General features: G+C 38.3%; 1 protein-coding gene across 1 annotated transcript; it reads left to right on the top strand.

The window, feature by feature from the left end:
• The first annotated feature begins 1,744 nt into the window (after positions 1 to 1,744).
• LOC126796953 (uncharacterized) lies at positions 1,745 to 3,348 on the top strand. Its single transcript, XM_050523664.1, has 4 exons — positions 1,745 to 1,836; positions 1,933 to 2,119; positions 2,751 to 3,097; positions 3,276 to 3,348. The coding sequence occupies exons 1-4, from the start codon at positions 1,745 to 1,747 to the stop codon at positions 3,346 to 3,348; spliced, it is 699 nt and encodes a 232-aa protein (XP_050379621.1).
• The last annotated feature ends 22,101 nt before the right edge of the window (positions 3,349 to 25,449 follow it).

Below are 25,449 nucleotides of genomic sequence, written 5' to 3'. Positions count from 1 at the left end.
TTACTTTATATAATTCATTTTCATAATCCAACTTCTTATTTGAAATTATATTATTGTTTTGAATCTGTACGTGTACAGGCACTTGGAAAAGCAGAATGAGCTCCTCAAGAAAGCGTCTCAATCAGTGATGCAAGAATTGTCTGATCTTCAGGTTGAACCTTGAATCCCCTAATTGGTAACGCGATTATGTCAATGCATTGATTGGATATAATTGTGTTTCTTATTCATATAGGATTTACAATGGTCTGCAGGTTACAGATGGTAGTAAGTAATTGTAGTACTGATAATTCTTGATGTACAATCTGCAGGGAGAAGAAGAAATGATGATGCGCAAGTATTACGCTATTATGTCAGAGCATGGTAAAGTAAAAAAGGTATATACATATCGTTCTTATTTCTACCTCTGTGTCATTCTTTGCTTATGTTTGGACCAAGCGTTAACCTCTTTCTATTGTTGGTCATTGAGGTATCTTTTTTTCATATACAGAATGAGAACCCGTTACATCATTGATTAGGGGTGGGAGTTGGTACCGAAAAAATAGTACCGAAACCGACCGTCCCGTACCGAATACCGACGGGTCGGGACGAATCGGTAAAATGTCGTCGTTCCGTACTGAACTTAATACCGAAATTTTATAAACGGTACGATTCGGTATATGTATAATTCGTACCGAATGTATAAAATATATTAAATATATGCATTTTCAATATTTTTGTAGTTTTTTAGGTTGTACTTAAAGACTTAGAATATTAATTTACATTAGCTAATAGTTATAAATAGATAGAAATACATGCAAAAGTGTACAATTTTACTGAACCGAATCCATCCCGAATCGATATGTAGGGTTCGCTTCGATATTAAATTTCAAATTTACGATCCCGAACTGAAACCGAAACCGAATAAATTATCGGTATCAGTATTTGCCGAATCCCGAACCGAACCGTACTGGTCCCAGCCCTACCATTGATAAAGTGTAAACTCAGGGCTGTCATGAGCTTGTTTAGGTTCCTACTTATTGCTCTCTCTAGCTAATCTTTCTGCATTTTTTCAGGTTCACGAACTTCATGAATTATGGCACAAGCATGGCCACGGAGGAGTTTCAACTGACAATGAAATCGGAAACTCTACTGCATTAGTCACTGTTACTAGGAAAGAAGAAAACTGATGATTTCCATGTGTTCTCACTTTTCACATTCTTATATGAGCTGTAAATACAATATCGATGTACCTCGTAACCCCTTTTAACCACTGGAGGCACATTTTCTGTCGCAGTATAACACGAACGTGTTCTATAGAACCATGCTAGATGGTCTACGCTGTATGCTACATGCCTACATTACATCTTTCACTTCATGTATGTACTACACTACTACTCTACCGTGTCGAAATCTTTGTATCGCCGGATCGGAGGCGTTTCCGTTACCTGGCGCCTTTGATCTTCTTTCTTTTTGGGCCTCCGACTTGCTCAAAATAGCACCCATGCTAACTGATCACACTCTCCAAGTGCCTAACCGCAAAATTCAAACGTGAATGACACTGCCGGCTGTGACGGTAAGCATCGCTAACCGCCCAATCAGAAAGCTCAAGCTGCCGTAACTAACTCCACGCCCCAGTAACTCTAACCAATCTCAATCACCGACTAATTCACAGAGAGAGAGAGAGAGAGAGAGAGAGAGAGAGAGATTCAAAAAGAGAAAAGGAGCCGCCATTTTTTAAGAGAGAGAGAGAGAGAGCAAACCATCAATGGCGCCGTTTCCATGCTCAAGCGAACACACAGCTGCTTCGGCTCTGCTCCTCCTCACCGTCACACCACCACCGCCTCCGCAACTTTCCAAGTAAATCTCGTTTTCAATTTCGGTTTTGAATTCCAATTCGCACCTCTGAGTTTCAATTTGGAGAACCTCGGTTTCGATGGCTGAGTTTTCACGCAGGGGCGACGGCGGAGACTCATCGGAGCTCGGAAAGTGCGGGAGTGCTGATTTCGGAGACCAGAGCTTTGTTTCCGGCGATTCAAAATCCTGCTGCACTTCCTTGGTTGCTGGTTCCATTGTTGACAATCAAGCTCGCACAATCAGGATGCTCGCTCTTGCTGCTCTTCATCGTGATGTCAAGCTCAAAGTGAGCCTTCGCATCTCTCTTTCTCTTCGCCTTTTCTAGATTCTGGATATGCTCTCTGTTTTAGTTCGAAGAATTTGTGCATAATCGGAGTCCTATTTTGTTGAATTCGAGCCTCACCGGAGCTTAATTTGAGTTCAATTTAGCTAAAATTGAAGTGCATTATGGATTCAACTTCAAGCAAGTAGAACACTCAATTTTAGAGCTCCGTTTCTCTTCCATTTTTGCACTTCTATGATTTTTATGCACAATCGGACTCTCGTGATTCAGGCGCCTCAAAATTTTGACTAATTCTGATTCTCAGCTCTACCTCCTTGAATCGTTTTACTCTCTCTGTTCTTCTTCCGTTTTCTGCATATTTATATTCTCTGTTTTGGCTTTGAGAATCAACAACTCGATCACAGGAATCCGATTCTCACTTTTGGCTTTGAGAAAACAATTTGCTTCGATTTTAGTGATTTCAAATCCAGTTCGTTTTTGCCTCTTAAACTGTTCTGTTTTACATTAATCCAATTTTGAATCCGATCCTGGAAAACGAGTAATCCATCGGAATCCTTTAGTCTCCGTCAAGCTCAAATCTATGAGATTTTGTGTTCTGTGTGAAATTGTTGATTTAAATTCCCCTGAATTTCAGGCCGCGCAGAAAAACCGTTCGAAGATCCAGAGCGGCGTGAAATTCACCTCCTGGAAAACTCGCTCCGGCGTCAAGGTGGCCATGACGACGTCGTTTGCTTCCACGTCATCGGAGTCCTCGTGCCTCTCCACCAGCTCCACCGCTGCATACGAGCCGAAAGCATGGGGATGGAAACTGGCGAGTGTTGGTGAGCGAACCAGGAAGATTAAGAAGAAGAAAGTGGGGTCGGCTCGTATGCAGCGCAAAGCCGAAGCCATTCTGAAACTGCTCTCTCACGGCTGCTACTCCGAAGTCAAGATCCGTCAGGCTCTCGGTGACAGTCCGGACACCAGCAAAGCGCTCAGACTGTAATTCTCTCTCCCCCCACTGTCTTTCCCTCTGTGTTCGACACGTGTCATTCGTCTTTGGCCTTTTTCGTAGATTTTGTTGTGCACGTGAAACCAGTGACCTGGGAGCGAGCGTATAAAAAGTCTGATCAGGAATGTGACGTGGCCGGATGTGATTGGATCTTCTGTGACTGTGCAGGTTGTTGAGGTTTGCGGAGGTGAAAAGGACTGGTGCTGGAGGCCGTCGCAGCCCTTATATTTACACGGTATAATGATATTGGAAAAATAGCTAATATAAATAAGAATTTTGATATAATTTTCAAATTGAAGTGCTTGAGGGGTTTGGTTTTGATTAGCTATGTACTGATATACATGAATTTTCTTTTGCATTCATTTTGCAGATAGCTTGAAGAGAAGGTCGATCGTAATTTCGTAGGGTGTCAGTTATATATGATCATCCGCTCTCAGGATATTGGATTGGGAATCGAAGGGTACGTTCGCTATTGATGGATAGCTAACCGGAGAAGATATCTATATCTATATGTGACCTTATCTATATCTATATCTATAGTGCGTAGCTTAAAGCGACAGGAACACATTGAGGAACCATTATTCTGATTAGCTAGCTGGGTACGTACGTAGTTTATGCAGTATATATCTGGCCTATATATATTATCCTTCGAATGGATCATGCATATTACGAACTGTGGATATAAATCATATAATATGGCATGAAAATTAATGTTGGGTATGTTGACCTATCTGCGTTCAGAGTAATGAACGTGTGCATGCATGGCGTTAGAGTGGATCCACAAATCTTTCTTGTCGATCATGAGTGTATGCATGCATGCTTAGCTGTCTTTTCTATATATCTTGCAGTTGACTACGTACTTAGTATTTATTTAGATGGTGGAATGTTTCACATGTGGTGGAATGCATTTAATCGATGAAATAGAGGTCGTCGATCATAGCAAAATGCTTGGATACTGCTATTAGGATGTTTTTTTTTTCTATTACACGATGTATTATGTAGACATGATCGAATACCTAATCGATCTCTTGTAGACTTGTACGTTATGTGCGCAAGTATATGTGGTTTTTCTTTTCTAATGCATTTACGACGTCTACTTTTAATCTCTAAATTGTACTTGACTATTAATAGAACTAACGGGGTTTATTCAAACTTCACTTCAAGCCTAGGATCAACGTCGTTAGTGCTTATTATAATGCGCGCTTATGAAGTAACCAATGCAAATGGTCTCATATATATGGCTGTACGGTAATACCAGCACAAAGCATCGGCGCAAAACTCTCTAATGGCAATCAATTATCTGGAATTTGTATGCAAAATGCTCATCAGCTACAGATTTGTCGGAATATCTACCGGAAGTTAATTATCGGTCAATCATGATCCAGTTTGAATTTTGGCTAATTATTATACATTAAACGAAGGGAATTCAAAGACTCAAAGTAGTTCAAGTTGGTTTTGTTAAAACTACCAAAGTTGTTTAATTTTAACGGAACCAAAAGTTATTACGATATTTTTTTCCTGCATGTAGTAGTACATACATATGAGCATACATCTGAGCATCGAGTCGAATATCATGCATAACACTGTTTTCTTGGAACATTACTCTAGCTCCTTCATTAGTCAGGTTTATAATCCAAATTATAATATACAATAGCCTTATTGCTTTCTTGCAGGATCGGATTCATTTGGCTTTATTACTCGGTAGTTATGGCGCACAGCGACAACCGTATTCTTAATCAGGAGATGGCAAAAAGTCGGTAAGTACTACTGATTTGTTGATGTAGCGGGAGATTTAAGTATCAAAAGACCTTGCATCAAGTTTGAAGAATCACAAATTTAAGAAGTGGCATGGCACCCTCCGTATATACATAAGTAGTGCAGCATTATATTAATTTTTTCTCGTGAAGTTTTTTGATGGGGGCGTGTACGTTATGCTTTATATATACAGTACAATAGAATGGTTGGATACGTTATCTGAAATGATCAAGGAAAGACGCCCTTGCAGTAGCTCATTTAGATTTTCTTAATTCCACCTCATTCAGCGTTAGCTAGCTTTAGCAGTTCCCTCATGGGAATATATCATAGGGTAGTATACTCAGCTTTGCGTTGTATGACGGCTTTGCTTATGCCGGGGCATATATTAGCTATATGGTGATGCTCCATGGGCGCGTGATCAATGCAAGATCGATGAAATGAATTGAAGCACGTACATACTTGCTTAATTACCCAGTCGAGGCATGTAATTAATTAGTTAGCGTCATTATGATAGGGGAAGTATTCAAGTGGAACACAGGCTAGCAAAAGACTAATGGAGGCTCTAATAAGCAAGCTTTTGTCTAATCCATGGCGTGCTCAGCAAATGGACTCCTTGGTTGCAGCAGGCGTATGCCATAAACGTTCCTTAACTGAAATTTAGTTTCTACACTAGTACGTGTGGTCTCTCCTAGTCGATCGCTATTTTGGTGAGGTTGTTAGTTTGGAGGTCATTAAGGGCCATTGTATTTGCATTGAAGCAGTTTCTTCAGATTTCTTTTCATTAGTACCATCAATAAGGCAATATATATATATATATATATATATATATATATATATATATATATATATATCTGTGTGTGTGTGTGTGTGTGTGTGTTTAGGATTAAATTCTAAAGTACTGTATTGGAGGTTGGTTTTCATCTCCAAGGATGTGATTCTTTCACCGGAAAAGAGATGCACGAGACTGATCAAGATTCATCATGAAAGAGGTGGAAAATTTCAAGATTCAAGAGATGGTTCATAAAAGAGATGATTCATAATACAAAATTTCAAGAAACAAAGCGTGCGCTAGCTAACAATTAATACTAATTTTGATACATCGCAATTAATAATATGAATATATAATGCGACGTTCTTAATACATTATTTCTCTCATTTAGTTTAGTTATTCTCTTAATAATTTCTTTTTAATCTAGTTTATTGTTTTTAGGTACTTCCGAGCAATTTAAGAGAAACAATGTGTTTAAATGACCGAAAAGAGCAATAAAACCCGAAATCAGGATTCTGCCTCTGCAGAACAGTTAACTTCAACGGACCATAGCAGACAACTACTTGGAGGAAAATTATGAATAATATATCGATGGAAGGCGCTGTGAATCTAGTTTCCAGAGCCATTGGAATCGCAGTAATATCAATTTTCCTGAAGAAGTTATGCTCGATTTACTGAGAAGAGGTCAAACTGTCCGAAAATAAAGAGATAAAGCAATCCTAGTCAAGAAAGGAAATGTGTCAGCTACGAATTGGGCTTCTACTGGGGTCGATACGAAGTTTGCTCTCAGTATTTCAACAAATGACTCATACCGTGTTCACTATCTCTAATTGAGCTACACGGCCTTCTGAAACAAAGACTTGATCTTGTGTCTAGACATCCATATTTACGCCACACGTCCATCTCGGTTTACAACTTAGAATCAATCGATCGTTCAATCATTTAAACAGCAAAAAGAACTTGTGCAATTGTATGAACTTTGTAAACATGACAACATAGTTGTTGTGCCTCTTCTATAAGTGTGCAGTGTATATGACTAATGAAGGGCACGATTCTATGTCTTCATTGTTTCTTCAATGCTAATTCTTTAACTTTCGTGTTATAAGAACTATGCATGTCCGCGATATCTAAGAAAACACAAGAGCTCAAAGATCGAATTCAAGCACTTAAAGACTTACAAGACTCTACCCTAGTAGACCTTTAGATTTTAAATCGTCTCCAAGCAGTTCAATCTTAAACTCTTCACCTAGATCATAAGACGAGGATGATCTTTTCTTCCCCTTCATCTTCGATTCAGAGACGGACACAATTACGAACTGTGGTCTAGTTCTTGTCGGTGCTCCAATGACACTCAAGAATGCATTCATTCCCACCATCCATGAATCACCTTCATACATTTCTTTCACTTCGCCTGATGAAGCCAACTTCTCCATTCCGGTTCAATTGCTTGGGCAGCTGCCTAAGTACTCTTGTTCCTTAATGGAAGACCCTAATGTTCACCTTAGGGAGTTTTTGGACATTTACAAGCTCCAATCGATTTATCATCTGTCTTAAGAAGGCTTGAGATTGTTTTTTTTTTCATTTACCCTTAAGGACGATGCCAAGCGTTGGATGTACTCTCTTTCTGCGGGGATAATCACCACATGGGATGAAATGACTAAGAGGTTCTTAAAGCAATTCTTCCCTGCTCAATTCACGAAAAGACTTAGGAGAGAGATTCAGAACTATAACTAAAGCTTGAGTAGCAGAGTTTAAATTATGTTACTTTTGAGTAAGGGACTTCAAAAGTTCATCATAGTTAGGTGAAGATGTATTATTCGAACCATGAACATTGGAGTTAAAGGGAACAAAACCTTGAGGTACCTTAGGTCTCACAAACAAACCTGAAGGACGGTGTCCTTGACCTTGAGCATTGTTGTTCCAAAAGAAAGTTGGGGTGATCTCTAAGTCCAGGATTGTATGTGTTCGAGTAAGGATCGTACCTAGGCCTTTGTTGCCTCATGAAGTTCAACTCATCTTCAGTCATTGCACCATTTGAACAATTTTTAGTTGTGTGATCTTTGAAAGAACAAATGCCACACGCTTGAGTGTTGATGCTCGAATCATTGAATGCCTTGACTAGAACGTCAAGCTTTCTCTCTAAAACAGCTATTTGATTTCTTGCATCAATATCATACACTCCACGACTCTTGCTTCCTCTCTTCTCGTTGGAACTAAATTGGCGATTGTTGTCGGCCAAGTCATTAAAGAAGGGCCAAGATTAATTCAACTTTTTAGGGTTTCTTCCCTATATATAGGAGACTTAATTAAGGAGTTGGGGACCTCTTTTTTGCCGCACCAGTTCTCCATCTCTTGCCTCTCCGTCTCTACTCCAAAATAGTTTAGGTTTTTCTTTCTTTTTGGCCATTGCTCTTTTGTGTAATCATAGTAGTTGTCCTCGGAGTTTCGACGAACAAAAAGTGTAACTTTATGAATTCTTCTTTTTTATTTTAATCCAATATTTATGTCTTTCATCATCTTATTCATTCCGTTTTTACTGTTTTATTTTGATAATTTAGTCTAGATGTGTGTTTTTTATGTGTGCTTATGTTATCATATGATTTTCTAGTAATTTGATTCATGTATGTTCACAATCGTATATCTATGACTCTTATGCTTAATGTTGTGTACCATGGCTTATGTTTGGTTGCGTAGGGTTAGCATGAGTTAATTGGTAGAGGGTTATAGATAACATGTTAGTATAGGGTATTTGGCCGTGTAGGGCTATACTCATATATTTGCATGTTTAACTTTGTTTCTCATGCTTAATGATTCATGTAATAATTAACTTGATTGCGTAGGGTTGTTTTTGCATGAAATAGTTCTTTGTATTTTGGCTGAGTTGGGCTAATACTTAGGAAAATTTGGAAGAATTTAGATGTTTACTTGGCTGCGGAGGGCTGTTTTCATCTAAGGAGTTGATTTGATTATGTTACTTACATATTTTAGGTTACTAGGATTGAGATAGCATAATATTGTTTTGTGTTTACGTATGTGTGTGTGCAATAAGGATGGTCACCTGTATATAATTATATTTTATTTTCATAAGAATTTAGAAACAAACTCATCTATCAAATAATTTATCTCGTGTCAGTATGTTAATATCGGTAAATTATTATTATTTTATTAATGCTCTATCTTACAGAGTACCCTCAATCCCGGCCTATAACGATACCCTTACTTACACTATACTATCTTCTACATGATTTTATTGATGGCCTTAAAACGCGTTCATCAATTAACTATATTAAATTGGTCATGATATGTCATACAAATTGTTTTTTTGTGTGGAAATAAAGTAAGAAACATGGCCAAACTAGTCGTCGATCATCGGTTCCTCATGCTTAGTCCCAATCATAGTCTCCTGTATGTATCTCTTTGCCACTTTCTCTTTCGAAATAAAGCTTGAAAGCGGGTTTAGACAGGGCCGACCCTGTTACAAAAAGACCTCAAGGTGAACAAAAATTAGAGGCCCCTAGATATTTGACAAACAAGAAAAAAAGAGAAAAAAATATAATAAAAGAAATCATATTAAAATATAAAAATATCATTGAAATATAACGCATCTTGTCTTTTTAGATGCAAATGTACTAATCAAATCTGCATAATCAAGTTTTTCAACTATATATTTTTCTATAGATATCATAGCCAAACCACTCAATCTCTCTTGTGACATAGTAGACCTAAGGTAAGTTTTGATCAATTTCATCTTTGAGAAACTTCTTTCTGCAGAGGCAACTATGACTGGTTTTGTTAGCAGAATCCTATAAACAATCGAAGCATGTGGATAGCAGCCATCTGATTCTGTTATATAATTGAACACATCTATAACTCTTTTTGTGTCATTAGGTAAATCTTAACACAACATTCACAAGTCATGGTATAAAATCATCTTTATTAAGATCAGAATTCTCACCATGCTTCATTATATCTGTGAGGTTAGCACAAAAGTCCTTCAATGTATCTCTATCAGCTGACCTTAACTTATTTGAATCGAAAAAAAGTCCAAAGTTTTCTTCATAAGTCTTAAACTGTTCAAATCTGGTTAAAGAAACAAATATCAAACACATATATAATATTATGCTCCTTAACTAATGATTGAATATAAAGAAAATTTTCTAACATGGTTTTGAATGAAGAAATAGCTTGATCAACTATGTAGTAAAAATAGTTAACTTTAAAGGATTGCTCAGCTGATAGTGTCACCGCTTCACTAGAGCTTTCATCAAATTGTCTTTTCTTTTGAATTGGCCGTTTTTCCATAAATACCGGTTCAATCTCCGTCTCACTTGCAATCTCTTTAGTTTCAACCAAAGACTCCTCAAATCCTGTTTCTCTGAACCTTGAAGAAAATAAAAAAGTCGTTCCACTTCTTTGATGGTTTTATCAATGTGCATATCTTCACTTTGCAGAATTTTGCTGACATTATTAACACCATATAACAAATCATATCATATAACCATACCCAACAAGAACTCAAATTTTGAAGATTGAATTTCCTAAAGCATCTGCAAAACTTTTAGGTCGTCATACTTGATATAGAACTCATTCACTTTATTGCAGATGCTTCATGGTGGAGGAGAGCACTTTCTTGGGGATCCAGGAATGTGGATGCCTCTTCTCCATCTTCTCTTTCTTCACCTCTGGGTTTCGTCTTTAACATGGTTGAAACGACGGAGAGTTATGCCATCTTCTTGATGCCTTCAGATTCAAGGCTTCCATCTAGCTGTGACTTCTTTGAAAGAATCACCATGTTGATAAAAAGCGAGAGAGGCAGATCGAGAGAGGGAGAGAACAAATTTAGGTCAAGAACCTGAATGGGGATCAGAGGATAGTAGAGAATAGGTTTTCTTATGTGGACTGTGTGGGTGTGGGTGTAGGTGTGTATATATGGGTACTTTGTCGGCAAATTAATTTTCATTTCACAGGACTCCTATAGGACAAAGGTTTCCATTTCTCAGATAGAGAGAAAAAGTGAGGTGGTGGCTTGCTTTCCACGCAACTAGATAATTGAAAATGAGACCTTATATATACAAACTTAAATTTTTTGGCCTTCTTCCACATCGATATTTTTATCAAATCTTTTTACCATTTCATGTATTATTTTGATGGGAGTTTCTATTCATACCTCCTAAAATAGCACTTGAACCTCTATCTTTTTCCTAGATAGTTTTGACTTAGACAATGCATATGAAATTACCAGAAAACATATAACAATAAAAATACAAAAAGGGAAATAATTCTTTACTTATCTATTATAAAATACAAATGTAGATAATTATCCTTTATATTTATTTCTAGACAATCTAAAATGGGATATCAAATTTCATTAAATGATTTAATTGATTACCTGCATTTTTGATCAACATCATTAGTCAAAAATTTAATGTAGTTGATAAACATCAAATTGAATGTGTACGATTTAATGTATAAACTATATAACTATCTATAATTTCTCATAAACTTCGATTTGAGCAAAAAAAAAACATTAGAGGTTAGAATATATCATATACGTTGATGAACAAAACTTGTTAATTAGAGATCAAAATATTTCATATACGTTGATGTTACTATTAATGAATGAAAAATATATTTTACCAATTTATTATGAATTTATAAAACGAGTTGAGAGTGATCGAATTAATTCGAGAAGATAGTTTGTGTGATTATTATGCATTTTTCGAGTTGTATATAATAAATGGATTTGAAATAGAGTATGAAAGAAATTAATAGATAGTAGTATGATTTGATATATCAAATTAGATAATGAGAATTTTGAGAAAACTTTGGAGATCTAAATATTATTTTAGGTATCTATAAAAGCAAAATAGAGGTCCACTGAGTAAGGAGGTCTAATTAACATTTTTTGAGGTATGAATAGAAGCTCCCTATTTTGATTGACAAAAGACCGTTAAAAGAGAAAAAAAAAGGATATTTATTTAATAGTCCAATGCATACATAACCAATTGTCTATGTTAACAGGTAAATAATTATGGAAAATGTTTTAGCGCCATAATATGACGTTAAATCCGGCGTTGCAATCATACGTGGTATGCCACATCACCTTGCAATGTCAATAATTACAATAATCACAAAATATCATTTTTGAATGAAAAGATAATCATATATTTGTTAATCCAACGGCTCTAGATTATTATAAAAATTATAGTTTTTATTATTATTTATTTTTCAAAATGCCTTCAAAATGTAATAAAAAAATACGATATATACAAACTATGCTTGAATATATATATATATATATATATATGTGTGTGTGTATGTTAATTAATAACCATTAATTAATTATAAATGTAAATTAATTAAATAATAAAGTCGTGAATCTTGACATATTTGTCACTAGAAAGATTTGTTATCTTACATATCCCTTTAAATCGATTATACTATACGAAAAGAATATTCCCATTCAGAAAAATTACCAAAAGAATCTTTCCAAAAGTTTTCATCTAAATAGAAATGTTGTAATTAACTTATATCATCTAAAATTTAAAAATAAATATATTTTATGCATCTATATATATATATATATATTTGTTTTTTTCGCGCATGCACACACATATTTCAAGTATATTTTCGTAAATTTCTATTTTTTAAAATCATATTTTAAAAGTATTATTGTGATGAAAAAGAAGAAATGATAAAAAAAACAAAAAAAATAATTTTATAATAATTTAGAACCGTTAGATTAATAAGGATATGATTGTCTTTTCATTTAAAATGATATTTTTATATAATTTTAATTGTTGATGTGACAATATAACGTGACATGCCACTTAAGATTGCAGCGCCGAATTTAGTACTATTTGGTACCATATTATGACGCCCTAACACTCCTCAATAATTATATATGAAATCACATTCATGTGCACCCTAAGCCCATGGATATAACCACGAATTTCTACGTACAATTTTTTTTAAAGAACTTTCTTCAATATGCGCTCGTTATTTGATTCAAAAATTGTGATCGAAGACCGGGTTACAGGATCTGAGATTGAATAATTTGGCTTAATGATCGACATGGTCGTTATGCGTTGCGGCGAAATGTCTGTCACTTCATTCGATATTTCCTATATGTTAACAAATCAACGATATCCTATTCGTCTTCCTTCGCACGTGCATGGCAACATGCATGCGCAGCTCGACGTAGAAGCTAGTAGATTTACACGTGCTATGAAAATATTTCAAGGAAAGTAGGATGCCTACTATCTGCTAATCAAGCTTAAAAAATCAGATGAATAAAGTACAGAATCGATCAGATATTTTCATAGCTATATATCAAACAAATGCAGATCAGGTAAGAAAAATATGCAAAAGTTCCATCTAGCTGGTTGATCGTCTGTTCCTGGCCCTTCTTCCCAGTTATCTTTTTCAGACTCTACCTCTTTTGGCACTTTTAATTCTCATTCGAAGTAGAGTTTAAATGCTGGTTTCAGATCATCAAACTTGATGAGTTGATGTAGAACTCATTCACTGTGTTGCAGATACGTCTTGGCGAAGCGGAGCACGTTGTTGGGGCTTCTATATATATATATATATGAATGTAAGCCCCAAGAGGTCTCTTCCCCATCTTTGATTTCTTTGAAATCCAGAGGTATTTTTTTTACGGGGTTGATACTGAGAGGCATGAGAGCTTTGCCGGCCATCTTCCTGCTGCCTTAGATTCAAGGCCTCCATCCAGTTGTGACTTCTTCGTAAAAACCATGATCGATCAGTGATCAGTTAGAGAGCGGAAGTGAGCAAGCCGGTCGAGATCAAGAAATGAATGGGAGTATATATATATATATATATATATATATATATATATATATAGTTGAGATCAATCTTTTAAAAAACTTACCTGAAGGCTCGTATGGTTTAAAGCTACTTATAAAGTGCCCATATTTTTTAGTCTACGCCTATAACTACGTTTTCACTCTTTTTAAGTATTTTATTGCGCCTTAGAAAATAAAATTTTTATGTATCTTCTTATATTAATATATGTCACGACCTTAAAATTTCGAGTATAAAGCTCAAATTTCGAAGTCATGAAATACTCTAAAACAATCTTAATAAATCGAAATCATTTTAAATGTCACAGCGGATCATTTATGAGTTCAAAATACAACTCAGTCAAACCGATTATTACAAACCAAATTTATAATTCAACATTATAACAAATAAGAATGTAAAAACGCTCACAAATCCTCACATAAATCCACACAAATCCTCACCGCAAGATAGGATAAAAACAACTTCGAGTCCTCAGAGTGGTCCGTCGATTTCCGCTAATCCACACCCGCGGAATTATCCCTACACCATCAAATAGGTGCACCGGGATTGTAAACACAAACACGCTAAGCTTTGCAGCTCGTATGAGTAAAATAACAAATATATCTCGCATAACAATATATATGAAAAATCCACAAATCAACAATTATAAATGCACTCATGACTCATTAGACGACCCATCTGGTTGTCTAAAAATGTGAAAATATATGTGCTCATGAGAAATTGGGCAACACCTCTGTTTACCCAAATGCATTTATAATACGGGTACTCATGAGCGTTGGTACACCTCTGTAACCCCTCATGTAGTACGCCGCCGACATTGGACAATCATCTGTCATCCAATATCAAAAATATATGGGTACTCATAAGCCGATAACCCATATGTTACCTCATATGCAGTACCCCGGCAGACAGATAGAGCTCTAACTGAATCGTAACTTTCACCCGGCCAAAGGCTAGGTTCCGACATGCCAACACGTCCGAAGACTGGTTCGAAAACAGAAAACACGTTCGAAGACATCAAATACGTCTGAAGACATAAACACGTCCGAAGATATAAACACGTTTGAACAAAATTCAATGTTAAAACCACGTACAATAATCATCACTTTATATTGTACAAATCAAATCAACATGCTCAATATATATATCTCAACACCAAAATGAACTTATTCGCGACAAAATCATGACAGTATATAATATAGCAAACTATATATATGTACCTATTTACCATTTATATAAATACATATTCCACTATATCATATATATGTCATATTTCATTCTTTAAAATTCAGCATAATCCTGAACCTCCGCAAGGGTAGATTCGTAAATGTGAGATTTTACTCAGCTTAAAATCTTGAGCGTAATCCCATGATTCCCAAGGTAAATACATTACTTGAATTATCGATCACCTTGAAAAGATAAGAAGTGAGTTTAGAATCGTTATGTAAAACCTTAAATGCCGAAACAGTAATAATATTTTACTGTTAAGCAATTTCTGGTTTTTACGAAACCACTGTTCATGTAGTTACTATTCAAGTATTACTATACAAATACACATTAAAATACGTATTTATGTACGAGTACATACTATTTACATATTTATGTACGTCTAAGTACTATTCAATTGTACATACTGTCTCAATAAATAATAATTACCGAATTACCCTTCCGAAATTACTTTTACAATTACTGTACGTAATTCACATTTACAATTACTGTATGTAAAAGAAATTTACATTTACTGTACGTAAATTACTTTTTACATTCACCATACGTAAAAATAAATTTTTACAAAATTTCTGTTACGAAAACACTATTCACTGTGGTAGCGCGTGGCTCGCCATCGCCGTCCCCAATCCACTCCTTTCCTTCTCCTCTACCCCTACACGACCCAAGGCCGCCTCCAAACCACCTCACGCACTCACACGCGCCGCCCTAGGCGACGGTTTCTCCTCCATCTCCTCCTCCTCCGAATCCTCCTCAAAATCACTCCATTTCAAACACAAAATCAACAATCAACAATCACCACAACCAATTTTATCAAATACTCACCTAATTCACGCCTTGAACGCACCAGAGCTCGTCGGAGAGCTTGGACCGGCTGTGCTCGATTCGTGGTGAGGAGTGGCGCGTCGTCGAGTTCCCTCTCCGATCGTAGGTGGTGCAGGGGTTGAAGAGTGGTGGAGGCGCACCTTCCCTTGAACCCTAGCTTCATCAGAGGAGAGCTTGAACAGCGGTGGGATTGTTCCAGGGGACGGAGGAGAACAGTGTCGCTTCTCAGCGACGAAGGAAGTCGTGTCTTGCCCAGGAGAGGAAGAAGTCGAGCTCGCGGTGGCGTAGAGACCGGCGGTGAGAGCCACGGAGGCCGGAGCTCGTCGGATCGCGGTGGAGGATTTTCTGAGAGAGAGAGAGAGATCGGGGGAAAAGAGAGAGAAGAGGGGGGCGGGGGTGAGGGGTTTCCGAAAATGGAAACCATAATCCCTCAATTTTCCCTTTTATACCCTTTTCCAAATCGGAAACTAACTTCCGTCATTAATAACTTTCACGTCCGTCGTCCGATTAGGACACGTGACGTGTCCACGAACTAGTATCGACGAGCTCTATAACTTTAGTGAAGGAAGTTTTCTCAAACGAGCGACGGAGTAAAAGTCGATTCTCACGTCGCGGAACGTAACGTTTTTCTAAATAAAAGTTCCGATAACGTTTCCGGTTTCGATTTATGACATCGCAAAGCGAAACAAACATGTTTAATGAATTTCACAAACTTTATAATCTTAGAAACAATCAAATAAATTGTTCCGAAAAATCGGGTTATTACAATCTACCCCCTTAAAGGAATTTCGTCACAAAATTCAAGTCCACTCAACAAACAACTGTGGATATCTTGTCTTTATATCTGACTCTAGCTCCTAAGATGCATCGCCGTCATCATGATGGCTCCATAATACCTTGACTAGCTCGACTTCTTTCCTTCGAAGCTTATTTGTGGATCTATCCAGAACACGAAATGGCTCAATAACAAATGTGGCATTTTCCTTCACCTCAATGGTGCTATGATCGATCACATGCGACTCATCTGGTACATACTTCCTCAACATGAAAATGTGGAAGACATTGTGAACGCCCGACATGCTAGTAGGCAAGGCTAGTTGATAAGCTAGTTCTCCCACCTTCTCGAGAATCTCAAAGGGCCCAACATACCTCGGAGCCAACTTTTATTTTTTGCCAAATCTCACTACACCCCTCATAGGTGAAATTTTTAAGAACACATGATCGCCTATCTCAAATTCCACATGTCTCCTCTTTAAGTCTGCATAGCTTTTCTGTCTACTCTGTGCGGTTCGGATTCTATCTCGAATGATCGAGATCTTCTCTATGGTTTCCTGAACCACCTCTGGACCCATTAGTGCTCCATCACCAACTTTGGCCCAACAGATCGGTGATCGACATGGTCTACCATAAAGAGTCTCATAAGGTGTGATGCCGATACTAGAATGGTAACTGTTGTTGTAGGAAAACTCAATCAATCTCAAATGATCCTCCCAACTACCTTTAAAATTCAGCACACAAGCTCTCAACATATCTTCCATCACCTGATTCACCCTTTCTGTCTGTCCATCAGTCTGAGGATGAAAAGCAGTACTTATATCCAAGGTAGTACCCATAGCCTTCTGCAAACCACCCCAGAACTTTGACGTGAAACGTGCATCTCGATCAGAAACAATAGAAACTGAAGCTCCATGAAGTCTCACTATCTGATCCACATATAGTTTCCCTAGCACGTCCACTGAGTACTTCATCGACACTGGAAGAAAATGTGCCGACTTGGTCAATCGATCGGCAATCACCCATATAGCATCGTGACCCTTCTTGGACCTAGGCAGTCCCGTCACAAAATCCATAGATATCTGCTCCCACTTCCAGAGAGGAATAGTCAATGGCTTCAACATGCCAAATGGTCATTGATGTTCTGCTTTTACTTGCTGACACGTAAGACACTTCAATACAAACTCCGCTACATCTTTCTTCATCCCATTCCACCAGAATTGCCTGCATAGGTCCTTGTACATCTTGGTGTTCCCTGGATGAACGGTTTAACGAGATCAATGTGTCGTACGAAGGACCTCCTCCTTGAGATCATCACAATCTGGGACACACAATCTTGCCCCAAACCTCAACCCTCTATCGGATCCAACTCTCCACTCGGAAGGACATTCATCGAGTGTATCTACTACAAGGTCTACCAACTTAACTTGTGAGAATATATCTTGCGCTTGGCCCTGTATGATCCTTGAGATTAATGTAGGTTTCACAGTGACGCTACCAAGAAAGACCTTTGGTTCTCCTCCCGATGGTACCAAGTCAAACTCTAATGCAGTTTCGAGCATAAAATATTCCTGAACCATAAGTGAAGGTACCACACATCTCGGTTTCCTGCTCAAGGTATCGGCCACCACATTTACCTTCCCAGGGTGATACTCAAATGTGAAGTCATAATGCTTGAGGAGTTCCATCCATCTCCTCTGCCACATATTCAATTCCTTCTGTAAGAACAGATACTTCAATCTCTTATGATCAGAAAAGAGTTGAAATTTCTCACCATACAAGTAATGTCTCCAAATCTTTAAGGCAAAGACAATTGCAGCAAGCTCTAGATCGTGAGTGGGGTAGTTCTTCTCATAGATCTTTAACTGTCTAGAGCCATATGCAACAACTCCTCCATGCTGCTCAACACTCAACCCAAACATTGGAGCGAAGCATCACTGTAAATGACATAACCGCCCCCACTAGAGGGAATCGTCAACACCAGAGCTGTGGTCAAACTAGTATTTAGTTTATTGAACGTCTCCTCTCAAGCTTCTGTCCACACAAACGGAACATCTTTCTTGGTCAACTTGGTCAACGACGATGCAATACTAGAAAACCTTTCGATAAACCTCTTGTAGTAACCTGCCAAACCAAGGAAACTACGAATCTCTGTAGGGTTCTTTGGACGACTCCAACTCTTTACTGCCTCCACTTTTGACAGGTCCACTAGTACTCCATCTTTTGAAACGACATGACCGAGGAACTTGACCTCTTCTTTCCAGAACTCACAGTTCTCTAGTTTGGCGTACAATATTGCTTCCTTCAAGGTCTGCAACACAGTTCTCAGATGCACCACATGCTCTTCTTGTGACTTGGACTATATCAGAATGTCATCCACAAACACTACCACAAACTCATACAAGTACGGGCTAAAGACTTTGTTCATTAAACTCATAAAGATAGCTGGTGCATTTGTTAGAACAAAGGGCATGACAACAAACTCATAATGTCCATACCGGGTCTTGAAGGCTGTCTTCGATATGTCTTCTTCCTTCACCCTGAGTTGATGGTAACTAGACCTCAAATCAATCTTAGAGAACACCGTAGCTCTTTTAAGCTGATCGAACAAATCATCAATCCTAGGCAATGGATACCTATTCTTGATTGTCACCTTTATCAGTTCCCTATAGTCCACACATAACCGCAGAGAATCATCTTTCTTCTTCACAAACAGAACCGGTGCTCCCCACGGTGAAACGCTAGGTCTAATGAACCCTTGGTCCAATAGTTCATCAATCTGCACCTTCAACTCTTTAAGTTCGTTTTGTCGCATTCTATAAGGCGCCTTTGACACAGGTTCCGTACCAGGTACCACATCAATGCAGAAATCTACAACTCTCTGAGGAGGTAACCCTGGTATCTCTTGGAACACCTCACTCAGATACTACCACAATGTCTGCAATAGTTATTTTCTGATCTACTGATTCCACGTGTGCCAAAACTCCTGTTCTCATAGCATTATCTGACTTGAGGCAACGATAACAAAACACTGGTTCCCCTGGTCGATGAAAGGACACCACCATGTCAAACCAATCAATCACCGCGTGCTGCGGCCTCAACTAATCAATTCCTAAGATCACATCATAGGTGTGGTCCAGAATCACTATCAACGAAGCAGAGAACTCTTTACTTCCAATCACAATAGGACAAGCCTTGCAGATTGTCTCCAATTTGAGCGACACTCCAAGAGGTGAAGTGACACATAAAGAGTTCCCAAGAGGTGTAGGAATCAATCCTAATATCTCCACTACCGAACTAGCAATAAATGAATGCGATGCTCCTGTATCAAACAATACTCTAGCAAGGTAGTCAAATATAGATAAGGTACCTTCCACTCATGTGTCTCGCTGACCCACTACAAACACCCTAGCTTGGCCCGCTGGTAAATGTCTCTACTGATGTTCCTGTCCACCCTGACGGGGTCGGGTACAGTCTCTAGCCATATGTCCCACTTGCCCACACCTGTAGCAGCCTGCTCTCTTTGGTTTCGGACATCCTGTGGCGTAGTGCCCCAATTCGTTACAAACAAAACACCTCACTGATGCCAGCGGTCTAACAGGTGCAGTCCTAGCAGATGGAGATGCTACCTTAGCCGGAATCTGATAATAGGGTCTTGGCCTCTTCCAAGATCCACCGTTCGGTCTTAAGGGCCCGCTGCCTGAACTGATTGCCTTGCCTTTTCCTTTAGTATCTCTATCTCTCACATTTCCTCCGCGAGTCTTATTTGCCTGTTCCAAATTCATGATACTCTCGTACATCAACTCCTTGGTAGGCAGACAAAGCGCTGATATGATGGTCTTGTATTCTTGATTAAGCCTATGTAGAAACTTATGGGCTAAGGAGGTTACACCCATAGGCCTGACATACCGATAAAGGTTCTCCACATTGCGGACTCGGCCTGCAGCCCTACCTTGGCCTCGACCTCTCGCCCGTCCTCGGCCCTGTCCATGGCCCTTGTCCAAATTCATCACCTTGAAACAATTAAACACTTAGTCAATACATGTGAAGTCTTGAATCTGAACATAATAGATCCAACATATATTAACATGAAATTTCAGAAGAAGGTGAATCATCGAAGTATCGTCACGATACTCTCTAGAGGACCAAACTGTAAGGTATGGCTCCTAAACTCGCGTACCTGGCGACATATCAATACCGAAGAGCATGTGATGGGGGCCCGCTGCAGTCGGGTCATCGCTTCTGGATGATATTGATAATCGCCAAATACGCACTTAGGCTCTGATACCAACTGTCACGACCCCAAAATTTCGAGTATAAAACTCAAATTTCGAAGTCATGAAATACTCTAAAACAATCTCAATAAATCGAAATCATTTTAAATGTCACAGCGGATCATTTCTGAGTTCAAAATACAACTCAGTCAAACCGATTATTACAAACCAAATTTATAATACCACATTATAACAAATGGGAATGTAAAAACGCTCACAAATCCTCACAAAAATCCACACAAATCCTTACCTAGGTTAAAAACAACTTCGAGTCCTCAGAGTGGTCCGTCGATTTCCGCTAATCCACACCCGCTGAATTATCCCCTACACCATCGAATAGGTGCACCGGGATTGAAAACAAAAACCCGGTAAGCTTTGCAGCTCGTATGAGTAAAATAACAGATATATCTCGCATAACAATATATACGAAAAATCCACAAATCAACAATTATAAATGCACTCATGACTCATTAGACGGCCCATCTGGTTGTCTAAAAATGTGAAAATATATGTGCTCATGAGAAATTGGGCAACCCTTATGTTTACCTAAATGTATTTATAATACGGGTACTCATGAGCATTGTTACACATATGTTACCCCTCATGTAGTACGCCGCCGAACAACCATTTGTCATCCAATATCAAAATATATGGGTACTCATAAGATGATAACCCATATGTTACCTCATATGCAGTACCCCGGCAGACAGACTAGAGCTCTAACTGAATAGTAACTTTCTCCCGGCGAAAGGCTAGATTCCGACATGCCAACACGTCCGAAGACAGAAAACATGTCCAAAGACATTAAATACGTCCGAAAACATAAACACGTCCGAAGACATAAACACGTCCGAACACAAATAAACACGTCCGAAGACATAAACACGTTTTAACAAAATTCAATGTTAAAACCACGTACAATAATCATTACTTTATATTGTACAAATCAAATCAACATGCTCAATATATATATCTCAACACCAAAATGAACTTATTCGCGATGAAATCATGACAGTATAGAATATAACAAACTATATATATGTACATATTTTCCATTTATACAAATACATATTCCACTATATCATATACATGTCATATTTCATTCTTTAAAATTCAGCATAATCCTGAATCTCCGCAAGGGTAGATTCGTAAATGTGAGATTTTACTCACCTTAAAATCTTGAGCGTAATCCCACGAATCTGAAGGTAAATCCTTTACTTGAATTATCGATCACCTTGAAAAGATAAGAAGTGAGTTTAGAATCGTTACAAAAAACCTTAAATGCCGAAACAATATTAATATTTTATTGTTAAGCAATTTCTGGTTTTTACGAAACCACTGTTCATGTTGTTACTATTCATGTATTACTATACAAATACACATTAAAATACGTATTTCTGTACGTCCAAGTACTATTCAATTGTACATACTGTCTCAATAAATAATAATTACCGAATTACCTTTCTGAAATTACTTTTATAATTACTGTACGTAATTCACATTTACAATTACTGTATGTAAAAGAAATTTACATTTACTGTACGTAAATTACTTTTTACATTCACTGTACGTAAAAATAAATTTTGACAAAATTTCTGTTTCAAAAACACTATTCACGCGACGCGCGTGGCGGCGCGTGGGGTACATGTGCCACCTCCAGCGACCGCACCACTCACTGTGACAGCGCGTCGGGCCCACGCGCCTCTCCTAAAACCGGCGCGTGGCTCGCCACCGCCGTCCCCAATCCACTCCTTTCCTTCTCCTCCACCCCTACACGGCCCAAGGCTGCCTCCAAACCACCTCACACACTCACACGCGCCGCCCTATGCGGCGGTTTCTCCTCCATCTCCTCCTCCTCCTCCGAATCCTCCCCAATATCACTCCATTTCAAACACAAAATCAACAATCAACAATCACCACAACCAATTTTATCAAATCCTCACCTAATTCACGCCTTGGACGCACAGGAGGTGCTCGATTCGTGGTGAGGAGTGGCGCGTCGTTGAGTCCCCCTCCGATCGTAGGTGGTGCAGGGGTTGAAGAGTGGTGGAGGCGCACCTGTCCTTGAACCCTAGCTTCGTCGGAGGAGAGCTTGAACGACGGCGGGTTTGTTGCAGGGGACGGAGCAGATCGGTGTCGCTTCTCAGCGACGAAGGAAGTCGCGTCTTGCCCAAAAGAGGAAGGAGTCGAGCTCGCGGTGGCGTAGAGACCGGCGGTGAGAGCCACAGAGGCCGGAGCTCGTCGGATCGCGGCGGAGGATTTTCTGAGGGAGAGAGAGAGATCGGGGGAAAAGAGAGAGAAGAGGGAGGCGGGGGTGAGGGGTTTCTGAAAATGGAAACCATAATCCCTCAATTTTCCCTTTTATACCCTTTTCTAAATCAGAAAATAACTTCCGTCGTTAATAATTTTCACGTCCGACGTCCGATTAGGACGCGTGACATGTCCACGAACTCGTATCGACGAGCTCTACAACTTTCGTGAAGGAATGTTTCTCAAACGAGCAACGGAGTAAAAGTCGATTCTCACGTCGCGGAACGTAACGTTTTTCTAAATAAAAGTTCCGATAACGTTTATGTTTTCGATTTCCGACGTCGCAAAGCGAAACAAACATGTTTAATGAATTTCACAAACTTTATAAACTTAGAAACAATCCAATAAATCATTCCGAAAAATCGGGTTATTACAATATACATATGTAAAACCCTAAACCCTAAACCCTAAATTTGGATTATGAATTTATTATATCTAAATATAATATATTAATAAGTTTTCATGTATATGTGATCTATTTGTATGTATATAATCATATATTTACATATTTAATTAGAAACTTTTTATAGCATAAGACTTACGCTTTATGTGTCTTAAGTTTTAAGGCTCAATCCTCTTAAGAAAACATCTTGAGATACGTCTTGGCGTTTTAAAACATTGGTTGAGATATAAATTTTTATTTGGTCCAGAATCATAAACCAAAAGAGAATCATAAACCAAAAGATATAGGTTTCCTTTTTCCAGTGAGGCGGTATCTTGATTTCCAATTAAGGACCCTGGGTTGTGGTATTCAAAATTAAACATAAAGTTAAAAATGGACACCCTATGATAGGCTTGATTCCCTATGACACCCAATAAGAAGATGCGAAGTTAGGCTTGATTCCAGTTACTCGCATTAACATAATTACAATATATTCAGCTAGCCAATCCAAGGCTTCTAATGATATCATGCATGCACTAAAGCACCAAGAGTGTATAAATCACAGTCTAGAGCATTTAGTACTGCTTGAACTGCCATGAAACAATCACTCTTGATCGTTGTGCAGACTGCATTGCTTTTATCAGTTGTACATTTGTACTCGTTGTTGCATATATATCATTCAGTTCCACATGAAGAATAGAAGAGATGGAATCGAATTTCCCTTAGTTGCTGGCTTCCTTGTATTCAAATGAGCATTGTCATTGTGTGCTGATCGACGTACTGCATAACTAGTGTTGACTACTCGCGGGCACTTTCTTCTTGAATTTTTTAAACGTAGTTGATCTCATTCTCACAATATTGTGATTGCAGTACTATACACGCACGGAGACATGATATATAACTTGATTTTAGGATGATTACTACGTGTGGCTTAATGAACTATAACTTGACTAATTTTTATATTTGTTTTGCAGAGCTCTTAACACTTCTAGTTTAAAAATCAGTGCCAAAACATTTTCATTTTAATTGTCAAAAGGTTTGCTCATGATGGTACGTACTTACTACTTGGTGGACCGAGTTCAGATGATTTTAGCTTGTGTTTACATGGCATACAGTTCACTTGGTTATAACAAGAACTCATAATATTGCATATGGTCTTTCTAGTTGGGTACCACTTAGAACCATGCATATTAATTAAATTGTCAATTGGAACCTAATATCACATAATTAAGAAGGCAATAATTCAAGCCAAGCAAGATTGAGTATAGCGCGCAACCAAGATGGACAATTAGATAGAAACATTATGGAGATTAAATAACAAAAGGTCAAAGACCAATTCATATACAGAAGCAACGTACCATCAGTACCATCACTAGCTACCATGCATGAACCACTAAAAAAGAAGGGAAACTGAAAATAAAAATCCATCTGATTCGTATTATATATGATTCAAAATTTCAAGAAACAAAACTTGCTAGCTAGCCATGCTAATATGCTTGATCAGATAAAGAAAGTTGATCAGATATGTTCATGCGCAAAATGAACAAGCAAATACAGGTGAAGTAAGAAAAATATGCGAAACCACCCGGTGGGCACCCGGCATGGGTTCCTCTTGCTTAGTGCCTTAGTCCCAGTCATCTTCTTCTGTATCTATCTCTGTGCGACTTTTTCTTTCGAAGTAGAGCTTAAACGCGGGTTTTAGATCATCATACTTGATATAGAACTCATTCACTTTGTTGCAGGTGCTTCTTGGTGGAGATGAGCACTTTCTTGGGGCTTCCGGGGACGTAGAGGCCTCTTCTCCATCTTCGCTTTCTCTACCTCTGGGTTCTGTCTTTAACATGGTTGATACTGAGAGTTCTGCCATCTTCTTGCTGCCTTCCGATTCGAATTCAAGGCCTCCGTTTACTTGTGACTTCTTTGAGAGAACCAAGATCAAGATGGTGGTAAGAGAGAGAGAGAGAGAGAGAGAGAGAGAGAGAGAGAGAGATAGAGAGAGAGAGAGGTTTTCTAAAAGGAGGTCAAGAAACTAAAGGGGATGATTGTTGAGAGGTTTTTGATGTGTTGATGTGTTGTGTGGGTGTGTGATTATGGTATATATAGGTTTCTTTGTGGGCAAGTTAATTTCCGTTACACATCATTCCTATATCACAAATGTTTCCATTTTCCAGTTAGAGAGAGAAAGTGAGGCGGTGGCTT

The sequence above is a fragment of the Argentina anserina genome, chromosome 6, assembly GCF_933775445.1.
Source record: "Argentina anserina chromosome 6, drPotAnse1.1, whole genome shotgun sequence".
Lineage (NCBI taxonomy): Eukaryota > Viridiplantae > Streptophyta > Magnoliopsida > Rosales > Rosaceae > Argentina > Argentina anserina.
Note: the sequence above shows the minus strand (reverse complement) of the source record. Positions and strands in the feature narration are given on the sequence as shown.